The 27,981-nt window shown below is 54.1% G+C and overlaps 1 protein-coding gene across 7 annotated transcripts in view; it reads right to left on the bottom strand.

Moving 5' to 3' along the window:
* LRSAM1 (leucine rich repeat and sterile alpha motif containing 1) overlaps positions 1 to 27,981 on the bottom strand; it is a 39,443-nt gene continuing 11,462 nt past the window's right edge. For 4 of the 7 annotated variants that reach the window (XM_004757266.3, XM_013058730.2, XM_013058731.2 and 1 more), the window contains 17 exons: positions 27,858 to 27,948; positions 23,904 to 24,034; positions 18,785 to 18,814; positions 18,247 to 18,369; positions 17,841 to 17,980; positions 16,889 to 16,933; positions 15,088 to 15,158; positions 12,523 to 12,622; positions 10,995 to 11,082; positions 10,343 to 10,417; positions 8,911 to 8,991; positions 7,323 to 7,418; positions 5,221 to 5,319; positions 4,443 to 4,574; positions 3,261 to 3,342; positions 984 to 1,132; positions 1 to 609 (listed from right to left, as the gene is read on the bottom strand). In XM_004757266.3, coding sequence (XP_004757323.1) covers positions 487 to 609; positions 984 to 1,132; positions 3,261 to 3,342; positions 4,443 to 4,574; positions 5,221 to 5,319; positions 7,323 to 7,418; positions 8,911 to 8,991; positions 10,343 to 10,417; positions 10,995 to 11,082; positions 12,523 to 12,622; positions 15,088 to 15,158; positions 16,889 to 16,933; positions 17,841 to 17,980; positions 18,247 to 18,369; positions 18,785 to 18,814; positions 23,904 to 24,034; positions 27,858 to 27,948 — 1,656 coding nt within the window. In that variant the 3' untranslated portion in view covers positions 1 to 486. Of the gene's footprint in view, positions 610 to 983; positions 1,133 to 3,260; positions 3,343 to 4,442; positions 4,575 to 5,220; positions 5,320 to 7,322; positions 7,419 to 8,910; positions 8,992 to 10,342; positions 10,418 to 10,994; positions 11,083 to 12,522; positions 12,623 to 15,087; positions 15,159 to 16,888; positions 16,934 to 17,840; positions 17,981 to 18,246; positions 18,370 to 18,784; positions 18,815 to 23,903; positions 24,035 to 24,189; positions 24,309 to 27,857; positions 27,949 to 27,981 lie in introns of those variants that run through there. The other 3 variants (XM_045082435.1, XM_045082436.1, XM_004757267.3) reach the window with 3 other exon arrangements.

The following is a 27,981-nucleotide window of genomic DNA, read 5'->3' as shown; positions in this document are numbered from 1 at the left end:
TCAGGCTGGAGGTGGGTTTACTGACATTCCTGCTTCGGGTCAGGAGAGGCAGATCTGGAGAGCAGAGTCAGGAGGGGCCGGCGTGGACCGTGGCACAAGGCCTGCACTCCGCATGCACCGGCAAGTCCATCTGAGGCCGACCCATGGCAGTCTGGGGGGGACGCCACACACCCGCTCCGCACTCGGCCAGGGCCCTCCCACACTTCCACCACCCGACAGAGGGGGACGGCACTGTCCTTGTTACCCTGATGAGGACACTTAGGCTCCCGGAGGGCCGCCGAGCGCTGTAACCTGCCACGGTCGGACTGCTGGGAAGTGCCTGAGGCCAGGACCGGCCCCCTCCCCAGCCCAGGTGTGCTTGGACAGGAAGGGGGGCTGCTCCCAGGTCGTGAGGAAGGGCCCTGGGGTGGAGGGGGGTGGTCTCAAGCAGAGCAGGAGTCAGGGTCAGGTGGGCTGGAGCGCGGGGCCCCAGGGGGTGGCTGGGACTCAGCTGTGGTAGAGCCGCAGGCACTGCGCGATCTCCTGGCGGCACAGCGGGCACGTGCGCAGGGGCTGGCAGCACTGGTGACAGCAGCAGACGTGGCCGCAGTTGAGGAAGATCATCTGGGCCTGAGGAGAGACCGTGGGCGCGTCTGGGTCCCGCCCCTGCCTGTCCTCGGTGATGGAGGCCCCGGACCGCCTGCTGTCCCTTACCCTCAGAACCTGCTACCACGGTCCTCACGCCCCATCCCAGGGGCACACGAGTCTCTCCCGGCCACCTCTCTTGCACCCTCCGCGCCTAAGAGCTGCCCAGGAGACCATGGTGGGTCTAACCCGCCCTGCTGCTGGACCTGGAGGCTGTCCTGGAGCACTTCCTCTTGGCAGGACTTCCCCCGAGCAGATAACCGAGGATGTGCTCCTAGCCCGTTCAAGGCTGCTCGGTACAGCCCGCTCGGTAGAGCAAACGGGGCGGGGAGGGGGCAGGGCCACTGCCCCAGACTTACCTCCCGCTCCAGGCACACGACGCATTCCGAGGTCGGCATCTCCAGCTCCACGGGGGGAGCAGACGGGGTCGTGGGCTCGGGAAGCTCCTCGGGGGCAGTGGGCACCTCCAGGGCTCCAAGGGCCTCACCCTTGGGTGGGTTCGGCAGCTCTGTGGGGACCAGAGGGACAGGCTGAGCCAGGGTCATGTCCCCATGATCCCAACCCCGCAGGGGGTCCCCTGGCTCTGCCTGCTGAGTGCAGTGCGCCAAGGTGGGACACTCAGATCCCACAGGAGGGCTAAGGGCCCCCTTATTGCTTCTGAGCCTCATTCCCCATCTGTCAGACAGGAGTGCGGGCTCGCGGGCAGGGCAGGCCACAGTGCTGGTGACCTGGGGCCTCTAACCCCGGACCATTGCCCGGATCCTTCACAGCGACCCTACAGGGAGGCCTTGTCGCTTTCATGGAAGAGCAGCCATTTGCCGGAGACTAACGGACCCCCCACCCGCCAACCCCCTGCCACCAGAGCCATGGGGCAGGAGCCCTTGGTAAGGGGCTCTGTTGGGGGACAGGGGCTGTGCTCACAGCTTCTCTACCAGGTCTCCCAGGAGACCACCCAGGAGCCTGGAGAGGAATGAGAAGGCCCCAAGGCTGCCCCTCACCGCCCTAGAGCAGGCATCCCCTGCGCGGGGCCCAAGAGCAGCCTTACAAACCATCTTTCATGATCACACAACGTACACCACAGCCCTGAGTCCTCTCCATCCCCGACGCCAACCTGATCTCGGTTCAGCTTTTTCCATCTACCCTGTGGTTTGAATTAGGAGTTTTCATAACTGGAAAAGCCTGAAGATTTTCTTTTTTAAAGGCTGTTACAACACTAGGCTTTCTGAAGGTACCAGGGTGCCCCCAAGCCATCACTGTAAAGGGTTCTTCCGTGTTTAACGTGACACCAAGCGAGTTCTGGGAGCAGGAAGAGGATGCCAGGACAAGGCCCGCAGGTCCCCCGCCCCTTCCGCAGCCGAGGAGGAGCTGGTCCACTCAGCCTCCCCGCAGCTGGGCGGCGCCAGGAAGAAGCTGTAAGCAGCCTCGATGGGGAAGGACCTGCTGGTCGCTTCTGGCTCCTGCTAGCCCTGGGGATATTTTGGGAGATGGTGGGAGGCAACCATCATCTGAGGGGCTCAGAGTGAAGGACGTTTGTCTGCCAGGAGGGGGCCCCCAGCTCCTGATGCCAAACTTACCCGGACTGCAGTGTGACAGGAGGAAGGTAGCAGTGCTGGGGAAAACCGGCAGGGGGGGAAGGGTCCATTTCATACATTACTTGCTATTACAGAACTATTAGTTAAATACATTTTTTAGGTTGGGCCAATGTCCCTGGAATAAAATTTTCTGGAAAGCTGGAGCCTGTGGACAGGACACAGCCGCCGGCCCAGACACCTAGGGACCTCCTCCTCCCCACCAGCAACCAGCTCCTGCCTCACCCCTGCAATCTGCTCTGTCCTGAGCCGCCCCGGCCGGAGACGGCGCTGTCGTGGGCTCGCCAGCCCCGCAGCCCAGGCATGCCCTCTCCTTCGGTCCCTGCCCGACTCCCTCCCGTCTCAAGCCCCCTCGGCCTCTTCTCGGGGGAGGCATGAAGCTCAGCGGCCCAGCCATCGGCCAGCTGTGTGCCATTATGGGAAACACATTAACTTCTCCGTTTCCTCCTCCGTCAAATGAGAACAGCAGCAGCCGCCTCACGGGGCTGACACGGCGCCACGCCACGGGGCAGGTGCGGTGGTCGGCAAATGCCCAGCGCCTGGGGGGTGCTCAGCCCACGGGAGCCCCTGCCTCCCACATCCACTCCGATGTCAGGACAGCAGCGAGGTTTCCCGGGCCTCCAGACACAGGTAGGAGTGCCTTCACGAGCCACCTTTACCCCTTAGCACGTCATCACAAACATCCTAACACATCCACATGGCAGGCCTGCTCCAGGCACAGTGTCAGGCACTGGTATGGCTGCTTTTTCCCTCTGTGCCAGGGCCCGCGGTGTGCGGCTCCCAGTGTCCGTACAGTAGCTTTAGGGAAGGTTATAGGACAGGCACCAGAAGGAAGCTTCTCCCTCTTCCCCCCCACCCCCCACACACCCATTTTTATGGCCTGTTTTTTTCCATTTGGAAAAGCTATTCCTTTAGGAGGAAGCCTTAAGGACTGGTAGGGGCTAGAACCAGCCCTTACATCTCGTCCTGAGACCCAGCCCCCAGCCCCTTGAGCACAGTTCACAGTGAGCCTGGGGCCTCTGCTCAGGAGATGCCCCATACGGGTACCTGGCCGGATCCTGGCTGCAGCCAGCAGCTCCCGCACCCTCCGCAGGATCTCGTGCTGCAGGCCAGCTTCCGAGACGCCCACCTGCCACAGTTCAAGGAAGAGCAAGTTAGGGCCTGGGAGGTGGGCTGGGAGCTCGCTAGCCAGGGCAGAGCCACCAGGACCACCACCTTCCTGGCTTCTGGCACCTTCACCTGGAAATGTGGAGGCCTGGGCCCCCGGGTCAGCATGCGGCAGTGCAGCACCCTAGCTGTGAAGGTGACCAAGGGGCAGGGAGGGACACTGAGACCCCAAAGGGAACACCGGTAAGAGCCATGGTTTAGCATGGGCTTGCCCTGCACTGGGGCAGGGACCCCGCTGATGGCTTCACTTGTGAGACCACACGTCCCCCCGCGACAACAGGGGAGTCAGGACCCACAGTCAGAGTTCACAGGAAGGGGCAGGGAGTTCCCATTGAGACCGAGCTGCTAAGAAGCGGCAGTGTCACAGACCCTCGGATGACACAGTCCCTGTGTGTGACCCATCAGTTTCTGGGTCAAGGACAGGCCACATGGCAGAGTGACAGACAGCATGGCCTCTGGGACCAGACCACCCATGCTCGAGGCCTGACTGCTGGGTGACATGGGGCAAGCTACCACCTGGCCGTGTCAGCACTTCCTCCTCTGAGAAACGACAAAGAGGATACCCGCCTCACTGGCCTGTTGGGGGGTTGGCATGGGAAAAGCCCTCAGAACAGCGCCTGGCACTGGCGAGTGCTACGGGGCTGTGGGCTGTCCTCGTCATCCGGCTCTTTCGAAGAGTAAAAGAACTAACACAAGCCGGAGTTCAGCCTCCACCCAGGAGGGCCACAGGCTCAGGCAGTGCTGTCCTTAAGAGGGCTGCGAAGGTGGGGGCGGGCCAGGGCCAGACCCGACAACCTCCAAAGACTCGTCCTGGGCCTACAACGTGAAGGTCCAGTGTGAGTGGGGGGCGTAGTCTGGGGTCAGGCAGAGGGTGTGCAGGTTACCCCCAGGGCGCCAGGGACCCACATGGTGGGTGTTCTGGCTTGTGAGGAAGCACGGGGGCCCCGGAACACTGGTTCACAGAAGGCGGCACCCAGAGCAGCAGGAGGGCAAGCTGACCCCAGCGGCCTGGACAGCGGCCTCACTCAGCCCTCCACCTGCCCCAAGGGGCTGCCGCCTCACCTTGGCCAGGTCGGCAGGGCTCATGCGGCTCAGCGTGTCCAGTGAGATGCGGTGGTGGGCGAACAGGGGCAGGTAGTGTTCCGCCGAGAGATCCACCAGGAGGGCGGCCAGCTGGCGCTCCAGGCCCTCCTCCTGCAGGACAGACCCAGGGGAGAAGCTGACCACGCCACCAACATGGCCTCGTTATTTACAGCAACAAATCGAGGCTCTGAACACATTTAATAGAATATACAAAACACTTCCCTGCAACTTTTCCTACAAAAACGATGTGAGCACAGAGATAAAGACGCAAGGAAGTGCATGGCCCGTCTACCTGTTCAAATCAACGAGGGCAAATTCAGATACTAAATACTATGCACTTGTTTGGAAACGATAGGATGACCTACTACGTGTGTGGCTGGAGAACTGCCCGTCGTTATCGTTAGGAGAAAAAAAACAGTTTGCCACAACAGTGTGTACAGAAAAGGACTTCATTTGCATTAAAAAACAAAAACCCAGTGTGTGCTGGGGGGCGGGAGGACCCCATCTGTTCTGCCCACGGCGGGGGGGGGGGGGGTGCAGGAGGCTCCTGTGGCCTCCCCCCGCCGCTGCGCACACGGGCTCTGCCCCACACCAGAAGGAAGGCACCACTCTCCCTTTTCTGTCCCCGCCAGGGCCTAGCACAGGACCTGGCACGCTAGTCACCGGAAACGTGAACAGAACGGAACCAGAAAGCTCAAGCAGGGGGCACCCCGAGGCGCGGGAGGCTCTCCGAGACGGTGGAGGCCAGCATCCTTACCTGCAGCTTCAAGGACAAGGGTTTCTGGTTCAAAAGCCGTTGATACTGAATCAGCCAGTAGTTTTCTTGCTTGGTTTCGCTTTTGGCTTCTAACTCTGTCTGCCAAGGACAAAGTTGGCATCATTAGTTACGAGTCAGTAAGTAAAAACTGTAATGACAGTGACGATCGGGACCGAGCCTCCGGCTGGCGGAGTGCACTTGCTTTCGACAGAGAACTGTCGCAGCCACCGCGGTCTCACCACTTAAACTGCTGATCTGGAAAAGGCAGGAAGTGCCTCGACCCCAGCTTCCTGCCGTGAACAATCTCAGCCGGGCACACCTGTGCTTGAGGCCCGACTCTGGGCTCCGGGCCCCTGCTTGGGCTCACGCTCCGGTGACAAGCAGGGAGAGACACAGGATTCTAAGGACAATATGAGCATCTGGAGTGGGCTTCACCCTTCTGACAGAGCTGGAGAATGACGGACATGCTACTGAAACGGATCCCTTCATTCCGCCGCGCACAAGTAGTCAGCGACGCCTGCTCTGGCCTCACGTGGCTCCAGGTGCTGAGGCCAGTGCCCCGAACCAATGACACAAACAGCATCAGCAGCCGCTACAATTTTCAGGACGCTATGGGCCAGAGCCCGCTATGCACCCAGTTTCCTGAATTCGCCAGCTCCATGAGGGGGTCTGACTTCCAGGGTGAGCAAAGGGAGGTTCAGAGTGATTAGGAACCTGCCCAGGGTCAGGCCAGGACTTGGACCCAGGCCTGTGTTGCTTGGGGAACTGTGCTCTGAGCAAGCAAGGATTGCAGCCACACCCTGGGGGCCAGAGGAGATGTGGGCATTGAGATTTCTGCACAGGCCTTGGGGACCAACTGTCCTCTGGTCATCCCTCCCAGACCTTGCCGAGCTGTGGCCCTCCGAAGGTTGTGGACACAGCTCTCTTCTGGTGCCCATGACCCTGTCAAGACCTGCTGAGGTGAGGCTTCCTCCCCTGGGTGATGAGTGCTCTGAGGGCCCTGGAGGGCGGGAGCACAGGCCAGAGCACACGGCCACTGACGCGCCATGCTAACGTGTGTTGGCGTGTTAATACGGTTTGCAGGCGACGGCAGCAGGGCACCACGAGCAATGGGCAGCTTCTGATCGGCCCACGCACACCACAGGGGCTAGTGTGGGGCTATGAAGCTGGTCTCACTCTTCCCTGCTCTCTGCACAGGGTTCCGCCCACAACGGAGCTCAGAGACGACCTGGAGCCCTAATGACACCATAGGATTGACAGCCTGAGCCCTGGACTCTGTCCCCAGTGCTCCGATGCACACGGGGTCTGGAGGAAATGATCCCCACCTGCTCCCTCTAAATGGGGCTCTGCCACCCTGACAATGTACCAGAGTCAAACCCACTTGGGTACAGCCTGTCAAAAGCTTATAAGACAGGGGCGCCTGGGTGGCTCAGTGGGTTAAAGCCTCTGCCTTCGGCTCAGGTCATGGTCCCAGGGTCCTGGGATCGAGCCCCACATTGGGCTGTCTGCTCGGCGGGGAGCCTGCTTCCCCTCCGGCTCTCTCTGGCTGCCTCTCTGCCTACTTGTGATCTCTGTCAAATAAATAAATACAAATCTTAAAAAAAAAAAAAAAAAAGCTTACGAAACAGCCTGCCCTTGACACAAAGTTCTCTCCCGGGCATTGGTTTAGAATAAATACTCATGACTGCTCTTGATACTTAGCTACAAAGACAGAGAGCATTCCTTAGAAAAGTAAAGAGCTGGAAGTAGTCTGAATGTTTGGCAACGGGCTAGGGTGGCCCCCCCGAATGCAGCCAGGAAGCAGGTAGAGGACATGTGAGGGACACGACGAGAACGGATGCAAATGAGCGGGCTCGGAGCGCGTGCCCTCTTATGTTTACAGGGCACACGCGTGCGCAGCTGTAAATATGCATCGTGGGGCTCAGAAAACAATCAGAACGTCAGCATCAGAGAACTCCCAGAAGAGTCGTTCCTTCGTGTGTCCCATCTTTTCTTTGATGAGCAACTGTTACTCAAATAACAAAAGCACCTCTAAGAATGGCGAGAAGGTGTGGGGGGAAAGCGAACCCATGTGTGATATGGAACGCAGAAGCCAAGCGCACCAGAATTTCCCGGAGCTCTTCCTCTCGCCGCGTCTTTTCCTTGAGCAGCTGCTGGAGCAGGGAGCTCAGGGCCCAGCGCTGCTCGGCGATCACCTCCTGCAACATAAGAGCACGCCCAGTGCCGCTGGAAGCTCACCGCTCTGGAGCCAGTAGCCCCCCCGCCAGCGGGTGGCGGGATCCCCCCCTTCATTTCCCAGAAGGCAGCTGGGATCCCACAGTGGGTCCAACTCAACTAGGCAGAGGGTTGGGGGACAGAGGCGAGGGGCCCCATTGCCCGGGCATCCCCTCCTCATGTTCATCCCGTGGGGGTCAGGCCAGGTGTGGGATCTAGTGACCGATGACAATGGAATGGTAAGAAACAGCAAACAAAGGCAATGACAAGCCGCAGGTACATGACTGCAATCTCACGGACTACAGAGCATGTGGGCGGAAGCACAGGCAAGGAGGGTTGGCGTGTCACCCAACGTGGGTCTGGAAGGTTCTACCCAGATGGAGGCACATGCAAACTGGAGTGTGGTCCTCACTTGTGTCCTCACTTGTTTCTTACTCTTAGAAACCCATGGAGGCCCCCACATGGGAGCCCCACAAGCTCTGACAGGCAGGGGACGTGGGCACCTGCCAAGCACGGGGCTGCATCTTCTCTGAGAGCTCCCCCTCCCCTCATCTCTAAGACCATGGTAAGGCTCACAAAGGGCTTTGCATTGGCTAGCTCGCCCCAGTGTGATGGCCCTAGGACACAGGCTGGGCCTGGAAGAGGAGTTCCTGTTGTGGAAGGGAGAAATGGAGGCCTAGGAGGGGAAGTGACCAGCCTTGGGTCACACAGCACATCTGTGGCAGACCTGAGACTAGGATCATAGACCTTGGCACACTTTCACTGAGTTGAGAAGCCATGGGACAATTCAAGACTTCTCTGCTGAGGACAGACAGACACAGGGACAGACAGAAGGCTCTGCTCAGAAGCCTGATATGGGGCCCAGGTCCTCCCACACCATTGATCCGTCTGCTTTCCAACATGTGGGCGGAGATCAAAGCAGGGTAAGGTCCAGCCCTCTTTCCCCACCTGCCCAGGACACACAGCTTGACTACAAAGAACAAAGCCCAGGTCCCAGACATGCAGTCCAGAATGCCGCCTGCTGGGCCCTGCCACCCCCACGCTCTATAAGCAGGACCCCCAGGCAGAGCTCCCAGAGAAGCCACCTGCAGGGAGTGACACAGTAACAGCTGGGCCCTCTCCTCCAGACATCCTTGGGACACCAAGAAAGCTCCTTCCCCAGAGAAGGTCAGCCCGTGAGTTGAACCTGCACCCCAGAAGCATGGCTTAAAGACACGGGGAGTTCAGCAGTGACCCTGCTTCAAAACAAAGAAAAGGCAGAGATGGAGACGGGCCTGGGTGAGCCTTGGCAATGAATCCCTCCTTCCTCTGACCCTCCTGCTGAGCAACAGGCTGCCCCGACCCTAACGTTGGCCTGCGCTGGGCTCGCCCCCCAGGCTGTGCTCCCATCATAGCCACAGAGGAGCCTGCCTGCCTGCTGGGGAGCACTGCGGGGAGGGAGGCAGGGAGGAGGGGCAGGCTGGGAGCCCTACATACCTGGAGTGCCTCTGTGTCCAGGGACTTCCTCTTTACCTCCAGCTGTGTCAGCTGCAATAACTCAGTTTCTATTAACTTAATCTAAACAGAAGACGAAACAGGGTTTTTTTATTCACATTAAGCAAGGTTCAAATCTGTGCTGCTCTCTGAAGGCTAAGTGGAGTCTAAGAGACCTTTTGGGGGTGGGGGCTGGGAATGAAGGGGACTGGGGTGCCTTGGGAACCCCCTCAGCGGGGCTTTAAAAGAATTAGTTGTTTCAGGGCCCTAGTGCTTGGGCAGGGCATGGACAGGCCTGGCCTTAGAGGGCCCATTCCAGGGAGGCTCACGGCTTATGGAATTGAGATGGTCCTGCCTTTAAGGTTCAGACCAGAGTGCAGAATGGACATGGGTCCTCACAGAGCCTGGCACTTGCTGGAGCCTCTCGCTTCCTCTAACTGCCATCACAGAGGAGAGCAGAGGGTAATGGACTGAGAATAGCGATGGCGGCAGCTGATGCTTCCAGAACATTCTGTGTGCAAGGCTCGTGCTGTGTACTTCATCTGTGTCATGTCATCGAGTCTCCCCTAGTTATTAGCAGGTATTATTGCCTCCATTTTACAGATGAGGAAACGGAGGCTCAGAGAGGTTAAGTAACTTCAAGGACACAGAGCAGGTTGGTGAGGGAGCCCTTTCCCAGGCTTCTCCCAGCTTGGGGGCTGAAGGGGAACGGTTGGCCAGCTGCGTCAGAACCACCCAGAGGGCGGATGTCTGGGGTCAGACCCCACAGCCAGTGACTTCTCCACCCTGAGCCTGTGACCCTCTGGCCCTTGCCCCTAAGTTCCTATGGCCCCACCAACCCTGGTCAGAGGAATGAGCTTCATGTCCAGCAAGGTGGGATTGAAATTAAAGAGGGGAAGAAAAAGGTTAAGTTGGTTTGGGCCAAAAAAAGAGAAAAGAATACAAAGAAAAAAAACCATGCGAAAACGTAAAATTCAAAGTGTGCTGAAGAGGACGCGATGAGCATTCCCGCAGCCTGAAAGCTCCCTCCGTCTCCAGCCCTCAGGAAAGCCCAGGGGGCCCAACACAGCCGGGTCAGCGGCAGAGCCCAGACCAGAGCACAGCTCCCTCCGGGCGAGGCGGCCTCCCCTGCCCGCCTGGTGAGACACCCCACCAGCCCAGGCTCCCTGGGTTCAGAGCTGATGGAGGCCGCCAGGGTGGAGCTGACTGCATGCCCGGGCGAGGGGCTCCTGCCTGGGGCCCGGTGGACGCAGGGGCTGCCCAAGCAGTGGCCCACGGGCATCCTGAGAAGGAGCGGAACCCGTTACACTGCAGGGGTGGTGCGGGGTTGGGTGAGGGGGATGGCTGAGCTGGCGCGTGAGAAGGCCAGTCTGCAGTCTGGGAAAACACGCAGGGGGCCAGTGGGGCCAGTGGCGGCCGCACCCCCAACCCTCACCTGGTTCCTGATCTGCCGGTGCATCAGGTCTTTCTTCACCTGGAGGGCCTCAAACGCGGCCTTCTGCATGGCGCTCTGCAATGGAGACCCTGGTCGGCGGCTGCCCGGGGCCTCGCGTTCCCAGGGGCCCGGGCCGGGGGCAAACCCACAATGTGCTCAGAATCCTTTAGGGAAGACCTCTCTGTCTCAGAGGGAACGTAACTCCTCAGCTCACTTGTTCACATTCTAGAAATAACCCCTGTGCAAGGCTTCCTAGCGCTGGACACTAGGTTCTCTGGCACAGAACTTCCGCACGGGGGGTGCGGTGCCTTCACTGCCCTGTTTCACGAGGAAGGCGAGGGGCCCAGAGGGGCGCCGTCTGGAAGCGAGAAGTCGAAAGGCCCTAGACGCTCTCCTGTGGGCTCCGTCTCCACGGAGTGATCACCACGTCCTGCCCCGAAGTCCTCACGAGGGAGGCTTGTCTAGATCTCAGAGGCCAGAAAACCACCCTGCTCGCTCCCTCCTCTCCTGAGGGTCTGCCAGTTCTAAACATACTAAGCCTCTTGGGTCTTCTAAGCTGAGGACAGGGCTCCATGCAGACTTTCCATGTTCTGCCTCTGGCTCCCTGTGCCCGTCTCGAGCCCCTCCCCTCACGCCCTGGGCAAGGGCTCACCTCCTGCAGGATCTGGCTGATGGCTTTGTTCTGATCCATCTGCTGCCATGACAGAATCTGCTGGAACCGCTCATCCATTTCGGCCATGCTGCCAGAAAGACAGCAAATTAATTCACGCTCTGAACGTTTTCTGAGCATCTACCAAGTGCCAGGAACCTTGGAGATCAAGATAAACCAGGTACTCATTCAATAATAATAAGAAGCACCTGCTGGGGGCTGCCTCCTGGGCCAGGCACAGACATGGAGTCTGTCTTAGAAGGCAGGAGACAGACTCGGTGTGTCTAGCTCCTCTCATCCACCCCTCCATCGGAATCCCCTCTACGGTCGGTGCCCTTTGAAGTGGTGGCCTGCCTTCGGCCCTCGCACCTCCACCAGCAAGGAGCTCATGACCTCCCAGGTGGCCACTTGGACTGAGAGAGCTGCACCTGGGACAGCGACATCCATGCCCCACCCGACACCCCCAGCATCTTCCACCTCAGCCATGGGTCTGCTCTTAGATCCTGGAACAAATCTAGTAATTTTGGCACAAAAATCCAAATCTTGAAGCCCCACGTAGGTCCATACTTTGGCACATTCTTGGTTTTGAGTTTGTTTCGTAATAATAGTTGTTATTTATTGGCCCCCTTTGTGGCAAACACCATGCTCGCTAAACCCTCTAACCACTCCAGGGGGAGGTACTGTGACTTATCCCAATTTTTCTGATAAGAAAATTGAGGCGCAGAAGAGAAATGGACTGACCCAACACTTCAGTTACAGAAGAAGGGGAAACCTGAGACCAGGTCTATCTGCCGCCAGGGCCCGCACTAAGCTTCGTATTCTACCACCAGGAAAGGAAGAAAGTCCCCACACGTGTGAGGACACAGGGAGGCTGACAGCTGTGCCTATCACCTAGACAGGGGGAGAAACACCAGGGCTCCTGGCCTGTCTCTGAAGCACCAAGAGCTCTTCTCCTCTCCACCTGGCTGTGCCAACACGTGTGGCTTCTTCAACAGACTGACCCACAGTGATGCAGTGAACTTGGCCAGCCAGACCCAGAGCTGTCACCCGCGTGAAAGCAACCTCTCACCATCCCCTCCAGGGCATGCCGCCCCCGGCCTTTGCAGACCCTCGGAGGTCAAGGTGTGCACCATGGTCAAGAGCACACTTCCACTCTGCCTGGCTTTGAACCCCAGCTCTGCCACCTGCTGGCTGGGCTTCCGTGGGTGTGTCATAGAGTCTCTCTGAGCCTGAGCTGTGGTGGCAAAACAGGGCTAATGACACGGTCCCTCAGAAAGTCAGCAGGCCAACACACAGCCCTTGGCCCAGTGCCTGGCTCACAGGAAGTGCAGAAAGTGGGAGTGACTGCTGTCACGTTACCAGCTGCTGACCCAATCGTGGGGTCCAGGTCCATGAGGAGACATGAAGAGCAGTCACCACTTGCCCGACGCACGACCAAGGTTGGGGCAGGGATCGCAATGCCCAGCGCTCACCCCACGGTTCTGGGCCCCGAGCTGGTGCCCCCAACCCAGGAAGCCTGTCCTTACCTTACCTGGAACAGGCCTGCTGGACCAAGCTCTGCCTCTGAGACTCGTAGGCCATCTGGACGAGCCGGCTCTTACAGCTCTCGGTCAGCATCTGCTGCATGGCGGCTGAGGAGACAGGGGGTGGGGTTGAGGGCCACGGCTCCTGGGGACCTCGATGGGTTCACCTCATCACCCACCCCACAGTCACCCTTAAAAAACACTTTTTTAAAAAAAGATTTGAGGGGCGCCTGGGTGGCTCAGTGGGTTAAGCCGCTGCCTTCAGCTCGGCTCATGATCTCAGGGTCCTAGGATCGAGTCCCACATCGGGCTCTCTGCTTGGCAGGGAGCCTGCTTCCTCCTCTCTCTCTCTGCCTGCCTCTCTGCCTGCTTGTGATCTCTGTCTGTCAAATAAATAAATAAAATCTTAAAAAAAAAAAAAAAAGATTTGAGAGAGGGAGAGGGAGAGCGTGCACGCATGCGAGCAGGAGAGGGGCAGAGGGGGTGGCAGAGAGGACCCCCCAGCAGACTTTCTGCTGAGCACGGAGCCCAATGCGGGACTTGATCTCACGACCCAGAGATCATAACCTGAGCTAAAACCAAGAGTCAGATGCTTAACTGACTGAGCCACCCAGGCGTTGCCCCTCCGCCCTGCCAAAATTTTTAAACTGTGGAAGTAACTTCAGCTTGAAAAGGCTAATTATAAAACACCAAGCAGCACACACACAAAATCTTCTATAATCTTATCACCCAGAGGTACTGTGATATATGTTCTTCTAGTCAATTTCTAACGCATATTTATGCATTTTTTAAAAAATTGGAATGAAAAACTGAAAGCAGACAACTCAGCAGGTTTCCGTACACCCACGGTCAGAGCAGTGGGAGTCACAAACACCAGAAGGTGGAAACAACCCAAGTGTTCATGAACAGACGGATGAACAAGTTGGGGGGTAGGGAGGAGGCACACAGATGGAATATTACTCAGCCTTCAAAAAGGAAAATTCTGGCCCCTGCTGAGCAGGGATGAACCCTGAGGACATTCTGCTGCGTCAAAGAAACCCGTCGTGAAATGACAAATACTGTAGGGTCTTGCTTATGAGGGTTATTTAGTGTTATCAGATTTGGTGAGACAGAAAGCGGAATGGGGTCCTACGTAGGCTAGGGGAGGGGGATGGAGCATCTGTTTATCGGGGACAGAACTGCGGTCAGGCAGATGAGGCTCTGGGCCTGGACAGTGGCAGCCGCTCAGCAATGTGGGTGTGCTTTGGGCCTCAGAATTGCACGACTGCAAGTGGTTAAAGCAGCAGAGTTTAGGTCATGTATTTAACCTGACAAAAAAAATCACGATGTGACCACACTGACCACACCACTTCTCACTTTTCGAGACTGCCTCCCCACGTGCACGTGGCTGTGTGAGGCACTGGCCACAGGTTCCTGTAGGACACGGATCACCAAGGTTTAGAGAATGCTCTATTTGGGGCGTTTGGTCTCTTTTGCAATTATTAAACGATAAACGTCCTTGCTCAAACATCCTTATGCAATTAGAATATTTCCTAAGATTAATTTTTGAAAGAGCACAGTTTTAAGGCCGTGAATGACAGGAGTTACCCTTTCTGCCCTCCAGAAAGATCCTGCTGATTCATATTCCCTTTGGCAGGGCCCAGGACAGCCCGATACCATACATCCTCAACAAGGGTTATTACCTTCTCTTGACTTTATGTCGTTTTTATGGAAATTTATTTTAGTCATAAAAATAGTACATGATCACTTTTGAAAAGCTACGCAATAAGGAAGCTTGAAAAGGTGAAAACAAAAGTCCTCGGTACTGACACTATTCCTAATCACTCGATTTATTAGTAAACATCCTTTTGGAGATGCAGACACAGTTTTTCTTTCTAAATGGTGGATAACAGGGACCTTAAAATAAGGACATTGATGACACCTCATCGGGAGGGAGTGAGAGGAAGTGGTGTACGCACGGGGTTTGGCACAGGGCCTGGCGCACAGTATCCCGCCGCGCCCGGCTCCAGTATCCAGGCTCGGGAGGACAGGGGCCAGCCAAGAAGAATTATTCCTTATTTTAAAAAAGGAGGAACAGACTCCTGATTTCCTTGGCACACGGCTTGATGCTTTCAGCGCTCAAGATCAGATAGGGAGCCCCTCCCGCCACCATCAACTGTGGACACAGTGTGGTGCCCCAGGACCACTTCTTGGGAATGGCCAGATAGGAGGCTCCGGGCGACAGAGGAGGGGCCGACACACCTCTTGATAATAGAAACCCTCCAGCCTCTCCGAAGTGCCCACTCAGTGCCAGGCAGCACAGCATCTGACCCTCAAAATGACCCAAAATGAGAATTACTGTTCTCCCCATTTCGCAGATAAAAACACAGAGGCTCGAAGGAGTTAGGGACCAATAGTGGCCCCGAGGTCATATGGTTTGCTCTGGGTTGAGCCTGACCTCAGGGCCCTCCTGGACTTCACTGCCCCGTCTCGAGCCCATAGTACCTGACCTACAGGGAGAAGGCGGCCTCCCCCCGCCGCCTCCCGAGTCAGACAAGCTCTGTTCCCAGGACCCTACACCCCTCCCCACTCACAGGCAATCTCACGTCTCCGCAGGTTCTCTGTCTCCTCTTGGGTTATGGACATCAACTGCTCCATCCTTATTCTAGGAACAAAAAAATTAATAAAATCCATCCATTTACTCAGCAGATGTAACACTTCTGACAGGGAATCCCATCAGAGCAACGCCACCTTCTCGGGGAAGTCCTCCTGGCTGAGCCCACCCAGACAAGCTCCTGCCGCACCCCGCCCCACCCCGGCTCGCCGGCAGCCCTGCATCAAGACCTGAGCATTCCCTTTGGAAAACGGGCAAAGGACAGAAATGGCCACTTCACGGATGCTTAAATACAAGTGACCCGTAACCACCCAGAAAGAGGCGTCCATCACGGATAACCAATCTCGCCCACAGGCTGGGGGGCGGGGAGCACTGAGCACCGGGGCAGCCTGAGAGGAGCAAGAACCGGCGAAGTGTCTTCTGGAAGGCAGTGCAGCAAGACCCATCAGAAGGTTGTCTGAACATTTCCTCCACAAATACTCATATCAATACCTCTGGGTATGTTTAGGAGATAGTCACTAGAATAGTGGTGGTCGCTATGAAACTCTGGGAACTCACATGTCACAGACGACTAATTCAGGTACAATCACACAATAAATAGCCTACAGCTATTGGGAACAAGGCTGCTGGCGGGGAGATACACCCATGATACAGAAAATGAATGTTAAGAAGCTATTGCGTGGTGGCTGTGTCCCCCTGGTAAGCTAGTCCTCGTGGCGCAGACGGAACCGCTCTCTGAAGGGGTATGCTTGGTTGAAAGCAGCATCTGAGCACCTCTGCCTCCAGCCCAGGCCCACGGGCTGCTCAAGGGAAGGTCACAATGACACGCACCGTGGCCCTGACCGCTCTCAGCTCCCGTCCAGTCCAGCATGGCTGAAGGGGCCAGGTCAGGGGACCACCCTGCTGTTCTTCCCAAACGGCCAGGGGCCTGGAAGGCCGGCATAGGGACTGCAGCAGGGCCCACACTGCTATTCTGGGATTCCTGGGAACTAGAAGATTCTGGATTCCAGATAATCCCGCAGGGGAGAGGGGAAAGTCGAAAGGGAGCTCTTCCTTCTCAGCTACCCTTTCCTAAAGCGGTGTGTCTCGATAAACCTGGAAACACGGAAAACACAACTGAAAAAACCCAAAGATCACCGCCTCTAATTTCTGCCTCGTGGCAATGTTTGGACACCACTCAGGGTGGCTCTTTGCGCTCTGAGCACAGATCCAGGCCGTGTCTTGAAGAAATCAGACACTGCTTCACTTTAATTCCGGCCTCTTCTTTTCTACTTTGCAACAGACTGTTTCCCTTAATGAGAAATGGATTTTTCTCTGATTTTTTTTTTTTAAAGATTTTATTTATTTATTTGTCATAGAGAGAGAAGCGAGAGCAAGCACAGGCAGACAGAGTGGCAGGCAGAGGCAGAGGGAGAAGCAGGCTCCCCGCCAAGCAAGGAGCCCGATGTGGGACTCGATCCCAGGACGCTGGGATCATGACCTGAGCCGAAGGCAGCCACTTAACAAACTGAGCCACCCAGGCGTCCCTCTCTGATTTTTTTTTAACACTAGCCATACAGTGGACAATACACGTGTTTTTATTTACGTCTCAGTTTTTCCTCAGTGTTAAACTTGCAGGCAGTGATTCTATTTAATTCAATATTCCCTAAGGAGGTGAATCCCCTTACAGCTTTAGGAAGACTTTGTGGCATAATCCTTGAGAATCCCAAGATCTTCTCTCCCCGAAAGCTCTTCCCTGGCCCCAAGGCAGCACAGAGATAGTGCTAGAGCGAAACACTAACCTTTCATTTTCCAGCGACTTCAAGATCTCAGAACTTTTCTTCTGCCTGTGGAGTAAACCCGAAGCGTGAAGGGCCACTACAGCTGTCACCAGTAGGCCTGTTCCCGACAGAACTGCCCTGCCAGAGGGGCACTGGCTGCACAGAGGGGGCTTAGGAACCGGCTGGGGTTCTCAGTCCAGAACCTTGGGGCTCTGTGTCCTTGGGCAGGGACTCAGCCACACCAAGTCCCAACTCATCTGCAAAATGGGATCCTCATAGCAAAAGCCTCCCGGAGTACTTGTCGAGTGAATGAGAGAGTACACACAAAGGGCCCGGCCCGTAAGCAGCACCTGACACAGGGCAGCTTTCCGGGACGCCCCGGTGGGGAGCACGCCGCTGGCACACGGCAGGCCTGCCGGCTCGCTCGGGCCCCGTGGAACTGCTGCGTGACGGAGCGAGTGAGAAGCCAGGGAGGCCTGGAAGCAACAAGGTCGCGGCAAAAGCCTGTTCTGGAGGCTTTCCACAAAGGCCCCCAACTAGAGGTTCTGGAGACTTCTATCTGGCTTCCTTTCCCCCAAGCCCACTGAGGTCGGCTCCTAGCAGCACCTACCCTGGACAGGATTTGATAAGGCAAATTTCAATACAGCTGACCTTAGCCCAACGGGTCATTGGAACCTAAAATACTGGAGCAGAGTATGATCTCAACTCTCTTGCTAAAACCACTCATTTCACAGACCAGACCCCTGGGAGGCACGGGTCCAAGGACAAGCTATAGACCAGGTCAGGCCCGGCGCAGACTCTTTTCCCTTCGGGCTGGTGCAAAAAGTGGCACCAAGGCCGGACCCTACCGACAAAAGCCTCAGGCAGGGGTTGAGACTAGAGACTGTAAGTGAGAGAGGGACCCCTGGCCTGGGCTCTTCAAAGTGTACCAACGTCAGGGAAGGTCCCTGGGTCTGGGGAGTGGGGGCCTGACCTCTGGTTCTCCTGCAGGAGTTTCTGGATCCGGCTGGAGATGTTCTGCTCCGTCTGCTTCAGCTGCTCCTGCAGCCGCTGGCGCTCGGCGTCCAGGTAGCGCTGCCGCGCGCTCAGGCCCTGCTCCAGCCGGAACTGCTCCTGCAGCGGGACAGGCGGCCTGAGCGGGCAGCAAGGGGCCCCGTCCTGCCAGGCCTTTCTGTGTCATCTTGGCCCTGGTCTTCCCCTCTCTAGGCCCCAGGGAGTCCATTAAGCATGAGGAGGCTGGGCTAGGTGTTCTTCCAGCCACCCCCGCCCAGGCCCTGGAAGATCAAGGGAGAGCGCTTACTCCCACCGCCTCCCCGAAGCAGCGGGCCCCCCGGCAGGAAGCCTGCAGACAAGCCCACCCCACTTGGCCGTTCACAGACCTCCTTGACCGTCTGAAGGATCTCGTCCTTCTGATTGTTGCTCTGCTGGAGGAGTTGGGCATGCTCGCGCTGCCCGAGTTCCAGACGCCGTTCAAACTCCAATTTCTCCAGCATCTTCTGTTCCTGCAATAACACAGATCCTGGTGATGGCCGGCAAGGCTCTGTGGTGTCAGGACTTGGGAGCAGGGCGAATCCGTGCCTCAGCTCCCAGGAGTGCGGGCTGTAGGTCTGAACACTGAGCAACACCCTCCAAGCCCAGCGCCCCTGCTGCAGGGCCCAACTGTAATAAAACATTGTTTACTGTCAGAGCCTAGGGCTTTGGAGTCTGAGGTCCCTGAGCCTCAGACTGCTCATCCGTGGTGGAGAAACCCTGCCACCACTGAGGCTGCGTAAGGATGTGGCGAGGCACGGACGTATCAAGAGAGAAACTTCAATTTGCCCTCTAATTTGGAGACAGGAAGAACTCTTTCCCTCAAATCTTTTATCCTAGATCTTTGATAAAAACAAAAGTGGCCAAGGAGGATAGACATTTTCTTACCTTCCTCTTCTCGTAGTCTGAGAACCTATTCTGGGGGGGAAAAAGACAGTGGTCAGGAGAAGGGGGCAGCAGTGGGATTCCCAGTCCGTGGCCAGAATCTTGGGGCAGCCAGACACAGGCTTCAGCCCCAAAGCACTGCATTGGAGTTGGGGGGGGGGGGGTGGGAATGAGGGGGAAGGGTAGTCTGATAGAGGATCCCAGAGGGTTCCAGCGGACAGCATGGAGGAGAACCACCGGGCTTGGCTCACTGTAGCAAGCTCTTCAGGAGGGTTCTATGGGTGAAGCCCCGAGAAGGTGTGGTGCTCAACGAGGGGGATCAAGAAGTGGGATGTGTGGTTCCCTATCCGTACAGTATATCCACAGTGCCCCTGAACTCCAGCCGTCCAAAACAAACGCACAAAGGGACACGTACAGGCTACTGCAGAACTGCTGTAAAGAGTGACAACCCCAGGAGCACCTGGGTGGCTCAGTGGGTTAAAGCCTCTGCCTGCGGCTCAGGTCATGACCTCAGGGTTCTGGGATTGAGTCCCGCATCAGGCTCTCTGCTCTCTAGAGCAGAGAGCCTGCTTCCTCCTCCTCTCTCTCTGCCTACTTGTGATCTCTATCGGTCAAATAAATAAATAAAATCTTTAAAAAAAAAAAAAAAAAAAAAAAGAGAGTGACAACCTTGGCAACAGCTCATCGACTTCAGTAAGTCACGGCGACTCCATGCAGCGGGTCACACAGCTATGCAATAACAGGGCAAGGGGTGGGGAGCTGCAGAGAAAGGGGCCTGCCACCTGCCGCTCTGCGCAGCGGGATCCTGTTCTTGTAAGAACGGCAACAAAACTCAACTCGGAGTTTCATACCTGTTGAGATCGGACTCAGGAAGGAGATGCATTAACAGTTTGTGACGATTACCTCTGGGGGTGGGTTGGGGGAGGGAGAGGAGGGGACATGCGCTTAGTTTACATTATTTCCGTATTGCTCAGACTGGTAACGAGGAGCAGGAGTTCCTCTTGTACTTAAACATCAACAAACACACACAGGTATCTTTAAGTATTTTTAAATACTTAAATAAGTATTTTTTAAAAGATTTATTTATTTGACAGAGATCACAAGTAGGCAGAGAGGCAGGCAGAGAGAGAGAAACAGGCTCCCCGCTGAGCAGAGAGCCCGACGCGGGGCTGGATCCCAGGATCCTGGAATCATGACCTGAGCCGAAGGCAGAGGCTTTAACCCACTGAGCCACCCTTAAATAAGTATTTTAAGTATCTTTGTATTTAGTTATCCAGCTCAGAGGCCAGGATCAATCTGTCTGAGCTGGAAAAGCAGCATATTATAAGGAAATTGGGTTTGTCCTATGCAGAAGTAGGAGTAAAATTTTAAAAATTAACTTTCAATTATACAGATAATGTCGGAGTATATTCTCCTTATGAAAAATTTTAAAAACAGCCTATATGGTATCCATAGACCATTCCCCCCAGCCTGATCCTGGTTTCCTCCAGCCCCCCTGCCATGTAACTACCATTATCAGACCCAAGTACACACATTTACATATAATTTGTGCTTCTGGAAAATAGAGAAGATCTGTCTGTGTGTGCTCACATATAAATGTGTTGCAATGAAGGCAAAATTCACATTCTGTAAAATTCATTCTTTTTGGTATGCAGTTCTAGTCATGTAATGGTCACGATCATCAAGGCAGAGAACCACTCCTTTACCTCCCAAATTCCCTTGTGCCCCTCTGTCATCAAACGGTCCTCCTACCCATCCTCCTGCCCCCTTCTCCCCCCAGTTAATGGCCATTGCTGATCTGTTTTCCTATATATTTGAACCTTCTTTCTGAACATAGAAGGGCACTATACTATCTCCATGTTCTGCAGCCTGCCCTTTTCACCCACCCATCTGTCCTGTGATCCAAGTTTGGATAGATCTAGGGCATAGTAGGGACAGGACACAGCTGTCTCAGCCTTTGCCCACTGACAGACATTAAGGGGCCTTCCAATATTTCCCTACTGCAAATAAGGCAGCAAGGAACATTCTTGCCAATGTCTCCTTGGACAAGTGTCTCTCTCTGGGTATGTGCCGAGAATTTGGAATCCTGAATCATGGGCGATGGCCATGGTCATTTAAATTTTTTTTTTTTTTTAAAGATTTTATTTATTTATTTGACAGAGAGAGATCACAAGTAGACGGAAAGACAGGCAGAGAGAGAGAGAGAGAGAGAGAGAGAGAGAAGCAGCAGGCCCCCTGCTGAGCAGAGAGCCCGATGCGGGACTCAATCCCAGGACCCTGAGATCATGACCTGAGCCGAAGGCAGCGGCTTAACCCACTGAGCCACCCAGGCGCCCCTTAAATTTCTGACCCCTATTACCAGGTTATCTTCCGCAGTGGGAACACCAGTTTCCATTTCCCAAGAGCAACTGATGAGGCCACAGTTTCCCTACACTCTGGCCAAGAAATAATCAAAGTGACATTTGTGCCAATCTGAAGGAGGTAACAGTATTTTGTTGTTTTAGTTTACTGGTCTCTGATTACTAGGGGAATTGGGCATTTTTTTCCGCATTTACCAATTATCTGTATTGTTTTTTGTTTAAGTTTTTACGTAAGCTTTACAGCCAATATAGGGCTTGAATGCACAACCCGGAGATCAAGAGTTAGGTGCTTTATTGACTGACCAGCCAGGTGCCCCTCATCTGTACTGGTTTACTCTGTAAAGTACCTGTTGACAGATCTTTGGCTTTTTTTTTTCCCCCCTCTCGGGATGGTTTGCTGTGTTTTACTGCTTTGAAAGAGCTCTTTATATATTCAGCCTGCTAATCCTGCATCAGAAATGTTTGCTGCATTCTCCTCAAGGATTTTGATGGATTCCTTTCTCATACTGAGGTCCTTGAGGAGAACACAGGCAGCAACCTCTTTGACCTCAGCCGCAGCAACTTCTTCCTAGGAACATCGCCAAAGGCAAGGGAAGCAAGGGCAAAAATGAACTATTGGGACTTCATCAAGATCAAAAGCTTTTGCACAGCAAAGGAAACAGTTAACAAAACCAAAAGACAACTGACAGAATGGGAGAAAATATTTGCAAACAACATATCAGATAAAGGGCTAGTACCCAAAATCTATAAAGGGCTGAGCAAACTCAACACCCAAGGAACAAATAATCCAATCAAGAAATGGGCAGAAGACATGAACAGATATTTCTGCAAAGAAGACATCCGAATGGCCAACACACATCTGAAAAAGTGCTCCACATCACTCGGCATCAGGGAAATCCAAATCAAAACCACAATGAGATATCACCTCACACCAGTCAGAATGGCTAAAATTAACAAGTCAGGAACTGACAGATGCTGGCGAGGATGAGGAGAAAGGGGAACCCTCCTACACTGTTGGTGGGAATGCAAGCTAGTGCAACCACTCTGGAAAACAGCATGGAGGCTCCTCAAAAAGTTGAAAATAGAGCTACCCTAAAACCCGGCAATCACACTACCGGGTATTTACCCCAAAGATACAAATGTAGTGATTCGAAGGGGCACTTGCACCTGACTGTTTATAGCAGCAATGTCCACAATAGCCAAACTATGGAAAAAGCCTAGATGTCCATCAACAGATGAATGGATAAAGAATATGTGGTTCACATATACAATGGAATACTATGCAGCCATCAAAAATGAAATCTTGCCATTTGCGAGGACATGGATGGAACTAGAGCGTATTATATTTATCAAAATAAGTCAATAAGAGAAAGACAATTATCATATGATCTCCCTGATATGAGGAAGTTGAGAGGCAAAGTTTGGGGGTTTGGGGGGGTAGGAAAAGAATACGTGAAACAAGATTGGATCAGGAGGGAGACAAACCATAAGAGACTCTTCATCTCACAAAACAAACTGAGAGTTGCAAAAGGGAGAGGGGTAGGGAGAGGGTGGTGGGTTATGGACACTGGGGAGGGTATGTGCTACGGTGAGTGCTGTGAAGTGTGTAAACCTGGCGATTCACAGACCTGTACCCTTGGGGCTAATAATACATTATATGTTAATAAAAAAATAAAAAATTAAAAAAATTAAGTACAATAATGAGATAAAAAATATAATTAAGTTAAAAAAAAGAAATGTTTGCTGCAAATACTTCCTCAGAGTATAAATTGCCACAATTTCCCTGGATAGAGATCTTCCTCCTCTCTAGTTCTCACTGAGCTGACAGAAAAAAGATAAAACTCCAAAGGAATGCATGGTGGTATGTCCAACAGGAAGGGGAGGAGCACCAGGGAACCAGAGATTAAAAAAAAGTCCTTGGAAGATAAGAAGCCAAACTTGGCAGTTGGTCCCCCTCGCCGCCGCCACCCCCCATCCCACCATCAGGGTCCTGTGGGCCCTCTGTGGGAGTGCAGGTGGGGAAGAGGTGGCTTCTCATTGGCTCCCGTGTCAGGGGCTCCTGGCTGACATGGCAAACTCTGACCAAGATTCCTCCTCGGTGCCCGTCCTAGGCTAGCTCACCCCTGGGACCAGGGAGGGCCGGCCCCTCGCTGTGCTGACACATGTGCCTCCCTTACTTCTCCACAGAGCGGAGAGCATGACAGGTGTTCTGTACAGCAAGGGGCACCGAGGCAGGAAGTACTTGCTGAGAGACAACAGTGAACGACACAGACACAACCCCCACGCTCACAAAGCTTTATCCAGCAGGAGAGATAGACGTAAATCCTCTCCTGTGTCATTCTTCATTTATGGTCGTGATAAGTGTTCCCAAGGAAACGTGGGGGCACCCGGAGAACATATAGCAGGGAACCTGACTCGGGTTGATGTGACAGGGAGAATTCTCAGAGGACATGGGATTTGGACACAACTGAAGGAGACGGTGGAGTTAGCGAGAGGTGAGCCAGGAGAACTCCAGATTGGGAAGGGGGAGAGGGAAACTGCAAGTTCAAAGGTCCTGAAGGGTTCAGGGAGCAGAGAGGAGCCTTGCACCTGCTGTTTGGGGAGGTGGCGCAGGCTTGGAGAGCATCTCAGCACACTGGTCTGGACTGAGGTGAATTCTAGTTTGGTGGAGGAATTCAGGGCCTGCAGCTCTGAACCCCTCCCAATGACCAGGTTCCCCGCACACGCACCCCCACTCCTGTCAGGAGCCAGGTACGCCTTACCTGCCACTCCACCTCCTCCCGGCAGAGTCTGTCCGAGGGCCCGTCTGCGCTGTCCCGGGGGGTGTCGCCTCCATCCTGCTCCAGAACTGGCAGCAGGTACTGAGAAGGGGGGTAGTATTCCAGCCCTGACTCTGCGAGAGGACACAAGCTGATCAGGAGGGAGGGGACAGAACCGTCAGCTCCTGCAGCCTCTGACTTCCTCCCCAGTGTCCTGCCCCAGCTGCCTGGTCCCCTGCTTCCCTGTTCCCTTAGCCCCGAACTGAATGGAGCCCTCCGACTTGCTTACTAGTCCTGATGCCAGGCCGCGGAACTTGGAAAGTGCTCAAGAAGTGTCAGCTGAGCAAACAGGCAGGCTGGCCAGCGGCCTCTTTATCATCCACGTGAGAATGAGGTGATGAGAAAAGCCTGGGGGAGATTAGTGGAGAAGCCTGATCCACCATCTCCTTGCCCAAACCTTGGGCAAGATGCTTGCCTTCTCTGGCCCTGGATACTCTTCCCCTGTATAACTTGACAGGGTTTGTACTCTTTACCCATTTTTGAGTGGGTTGCTTGCCTTATTGTTGCTGATTTATAGGTACTCTTTATATATTGTAGCTAATAATCTCGGGCCCATAATATATAACTATCTTCTAGATGGTAACATTTTTTAACTTTAGTGATGGGATCTTTCTAGGTAAAGAACTTTAGACTTTAATATGGTCAAAGTTGTCTTTTAAAAATATAAACGGTGAGAGCACCTCAGTGGCTCAGTTCACTAAGTGACTGCCTTCAGCTGGGTCATAATCCTGGCGTGTCAGAGTTCCACACTGGGCTCCCTGCTAGGCGAGGCATCTGCTTCTCCCTCTGATCTCCTCCTTCTAATGCTCTCTCAAGTAAATAAATAAATAAATTCTTTAAAAAAAAAGAACATCATAAAAATATACACGGTAAAAGAAATACTAAAAATGGCCAGTAGGCATGTGAAAAAATATCCAAATAACTGAGAACACGACATTACGATAGCAGCAGACTGCTTTGTTTATCTGTCAGAATAAATAAACGTAGAAGATCTTTAAAGGTGACACCAAATGTTATTTGTGGGAAGGAGAAAAGGGTTCTCTCAGAAGCTTCCCGCAGGAACCGAAACTGGTGCAGTTTCGGTGCAGTGCACAGCGTTCAGCTCCTCTCACCTGCCGGCCCCATGGCAGCCTGCCCTCGAGGAATGCACCCTTCCCCACCCCCGTGCCAGAGGGGGTGGGTTAACATGCTTGTGACAGTGGAAGACTGGAAATAAGCTCATGTTCACCATATGGGAGAGGCCACATCAGCTGTGGGCCACCACTACGTGACCTACTAGATAGAACTTTAAAACAAGGCAGATGCGTCCATTGTGAACTAGGAAAAGGCCCAAGACCTATTCTTGAGTAAAAAGCAGCGCTCAGAATCACAATAGTATGCTATCTCCTGTGGGTTTTATTTTATTTTTTTTAAAGATTTTATTTATTTATTTGACAGACAGAGATCACAAGTAGGCAGAGAGGCAGGCAGAGAGGAGGAAGCAGGCTCCCTGCTGAGCAGAGAGCCCGATGCTGGGCTCGATCCCAGGACCCTGGGATCATGACCCGAGCCGAAAGCAGAGGCTTTAACCCACTGAGCCACCCAGGTGCCCCTCTCTTGTGGGTTTTAAAAAAATGTTTTTAAAAAACATTTTAAAAATGTTTTAAAACCCCCAAACTTTACATAAGTATGTTTACCTACTACACTGTGTAAATAAATTGAAGAATTATTTCTTAAGCTGCGTTCACTGCTTTATTCTTTGTCTTCTGTATACCTAGAAATTGCACAGCTGAAAACTTTTTAAGGAAGATAAAGGGTTTGGGTGGGGGGATGGGTGGGAAAGGTGAAGGGGATTTAGAAGCTCTGTTACAGTCATGAGGATGGAGTCACGTGCGGAATTAAGTCCTCATGGGCACCTGGGTGGCTCAATGAGTTAAAGCCTCTGCCTTTGGCTCAGGTCTTGATCCAGGTTCTGGGATTGAGCCCCGCATCGGGCTCTCTGCTCAGTGGGGAGCCTGCTTCCTCCTATCTCTCTCTCTGCCTGCCTCTCTGCCTACTTGTGATCTCTGTCAAATAAATAAAAATCTAAAAAAAATAAAAAGCGTCCGGCTTCTCTCACAGCCCATCATGTCTGTGAGGTTCACCGTGGCCGTGGCAGTTAACACTGCTTTTGTTCTTTTTTAAAATTTATTTGACAGAGAGAGAGAGACAGTGAGGGAGGAACACAAGCAGGGGGAGTGGGAGAGGGAAAGCTGGGTTCCTGCTGGGCAGGGAGCCTGACTCGGGGCTCGATCCCAGGACCCTAGGGACCATGACCTGAGCAGAAGGCAGACCCTTAACGACTGAGCCACCCAGGCACCCCGGACTGCTTTAGCTGTATTTGAAGGCGGTGTCATATTCACGTGCGAGTCTGAAACAGTGTGTTTACCCCATCCCACCACCAATGAGCACTTGGAGCATGTCAGGTTTGGGCTGTTATAAACTGTACTGCCGTCGGTATTTCTGTACTTGGCTTTCTGGCATATACTCAGACACACTTTCCCTGGACACTCACGTAGGTGCAGAGTTGATGGGCCTCAGGGTGTCTGAATGTTCAGCTTGAGATGGTAACAACAATGTTTGGAAGCAGTCTGACTCCCACCCCCCACCCCTGGTGGATGGGAGCCCCTGTTCCACATGTTTGCTGGTTCTTGTACTGACATTAATTGAGCCATTTTAGGGGCCGTGGTAGGATGTGGTAGTGTCTCTGTGTAGTTTTAAAGTGCTTTTTCCTATTGACCAAAAAGATGTTGAGCATTCTTTTCAGACACTCTAGGCCATCTGGAGAGTCTCTGCAAAATTCCTATTCAAGACTTCTGACAGCGCTTTTTGCTTACACATCTTTTTATCTGCTAGAAACAGGTGCTTTGCTGGACATGCATACATTGCAAATATCCTTTCCAACTTCATGGCTTGCCCTCTCTTTTCCCAAATGGTGTCTTTTTAATGTTAGAGAAATATAATTTATTAACTTTTTATGGCTGGTGTTGCCTGTCTCCTACTGAAAGAAGAAATCAAGACTTTTTCCCCACGTGGATATTCAACTGATCTGAAATCATGTATTGAAAAGACTTCGCTTTCCTTTCTTGTTGCTTTGCAATGGCACCTCTGTCACCCACAGATCACACGGATGAGTCTTGGACGTGTTCTACCAGTTCCCCAGGTGTCAGGATCCCCGAATTAAGACAATCCGCCAAGGGGAAGGCTCCATAGCTCAGGGGTTAGAGCACTGGTCTTGTAAGATAATCCGCCAGACAGGAGGTGGCCAGGTATTCTGCCCTCCCCTCTGGGCACCTGGACCAATGGTGGCCCTGGGTTTTAGCTGCACTGTCACTCCTCCAGTCCAGTCCCCTGTGGTCTCAGTCCTGGGTGACGCCAGTGACTTCCTAACTGGTCCCTGGCCTCCACGCTTGTTTTCTCCAGGCCCTTTTCCCCGCGGGTGGAGGGAGGCCTCTCCCGTGTGACACCGGGCCCCGATGGCCTCTCCAGCCTCCAACCCACCTCTCCTCCCTCTGTGTGGGTGCCCAGCGCCCCCGGCCTCCTCGGCCACACGCTTCCCACCACTCTACCCTTCTAGGCTCTTTAACATGCTTCTGCTCTCACCAGCCACAGCCTCCTCTCCTTCCTAAGTCCCAAATGCCCTCAGGTTTCAACGAAGACATTTTCTCGGACCTTCCCTGACGCCCCAACCTAACCAGTAACTCGATCTCCTGTGACCATCTGCTTTGCCTGTGTCTCTTGCCAGACCTGGAGAGTGCCAAGCAGGCGGGGACTGTGGCCTCCTCGGTCTCTGCCATGCCCCGAGTCTGGGCTGGCACAGGGCTGCTGCTGCAACCACGCTCACTCGCTGAGCGCAGGAGGCAAGGTGTCTGGCTTTACCTTTGCAGAGGAACTGCTGAATGGCCTGGGTGCCAGCACTGCACACCTCCTGGGGCGGGTAGACCATGGACGAGGTGTCGAGGCTCAGAGTCTGCAGAAACAGGGGAAACTCTTTATACGTACT

This window comes from Mustela putorius, unplaced genomic scaffold (assembly GCF_011764305.1).
Source record: "Mustela putorius furo isolate JIRA1106 unplaced genomic scaffold, ASM1176430v1.1 tig00000596_pilon_pilon_pilon, whole genome shotgun sequence".
Classification (NCBI taxonomy): domain Eukaryota; kingdom Metazoa; phylum Chordata; class Mammalia; order Carnivora; family Mustelidae; genus Mustela; species Mustela putorius.
This window is presented reverse-complemented; position numbering and strand designations above follow the sequence as displayed.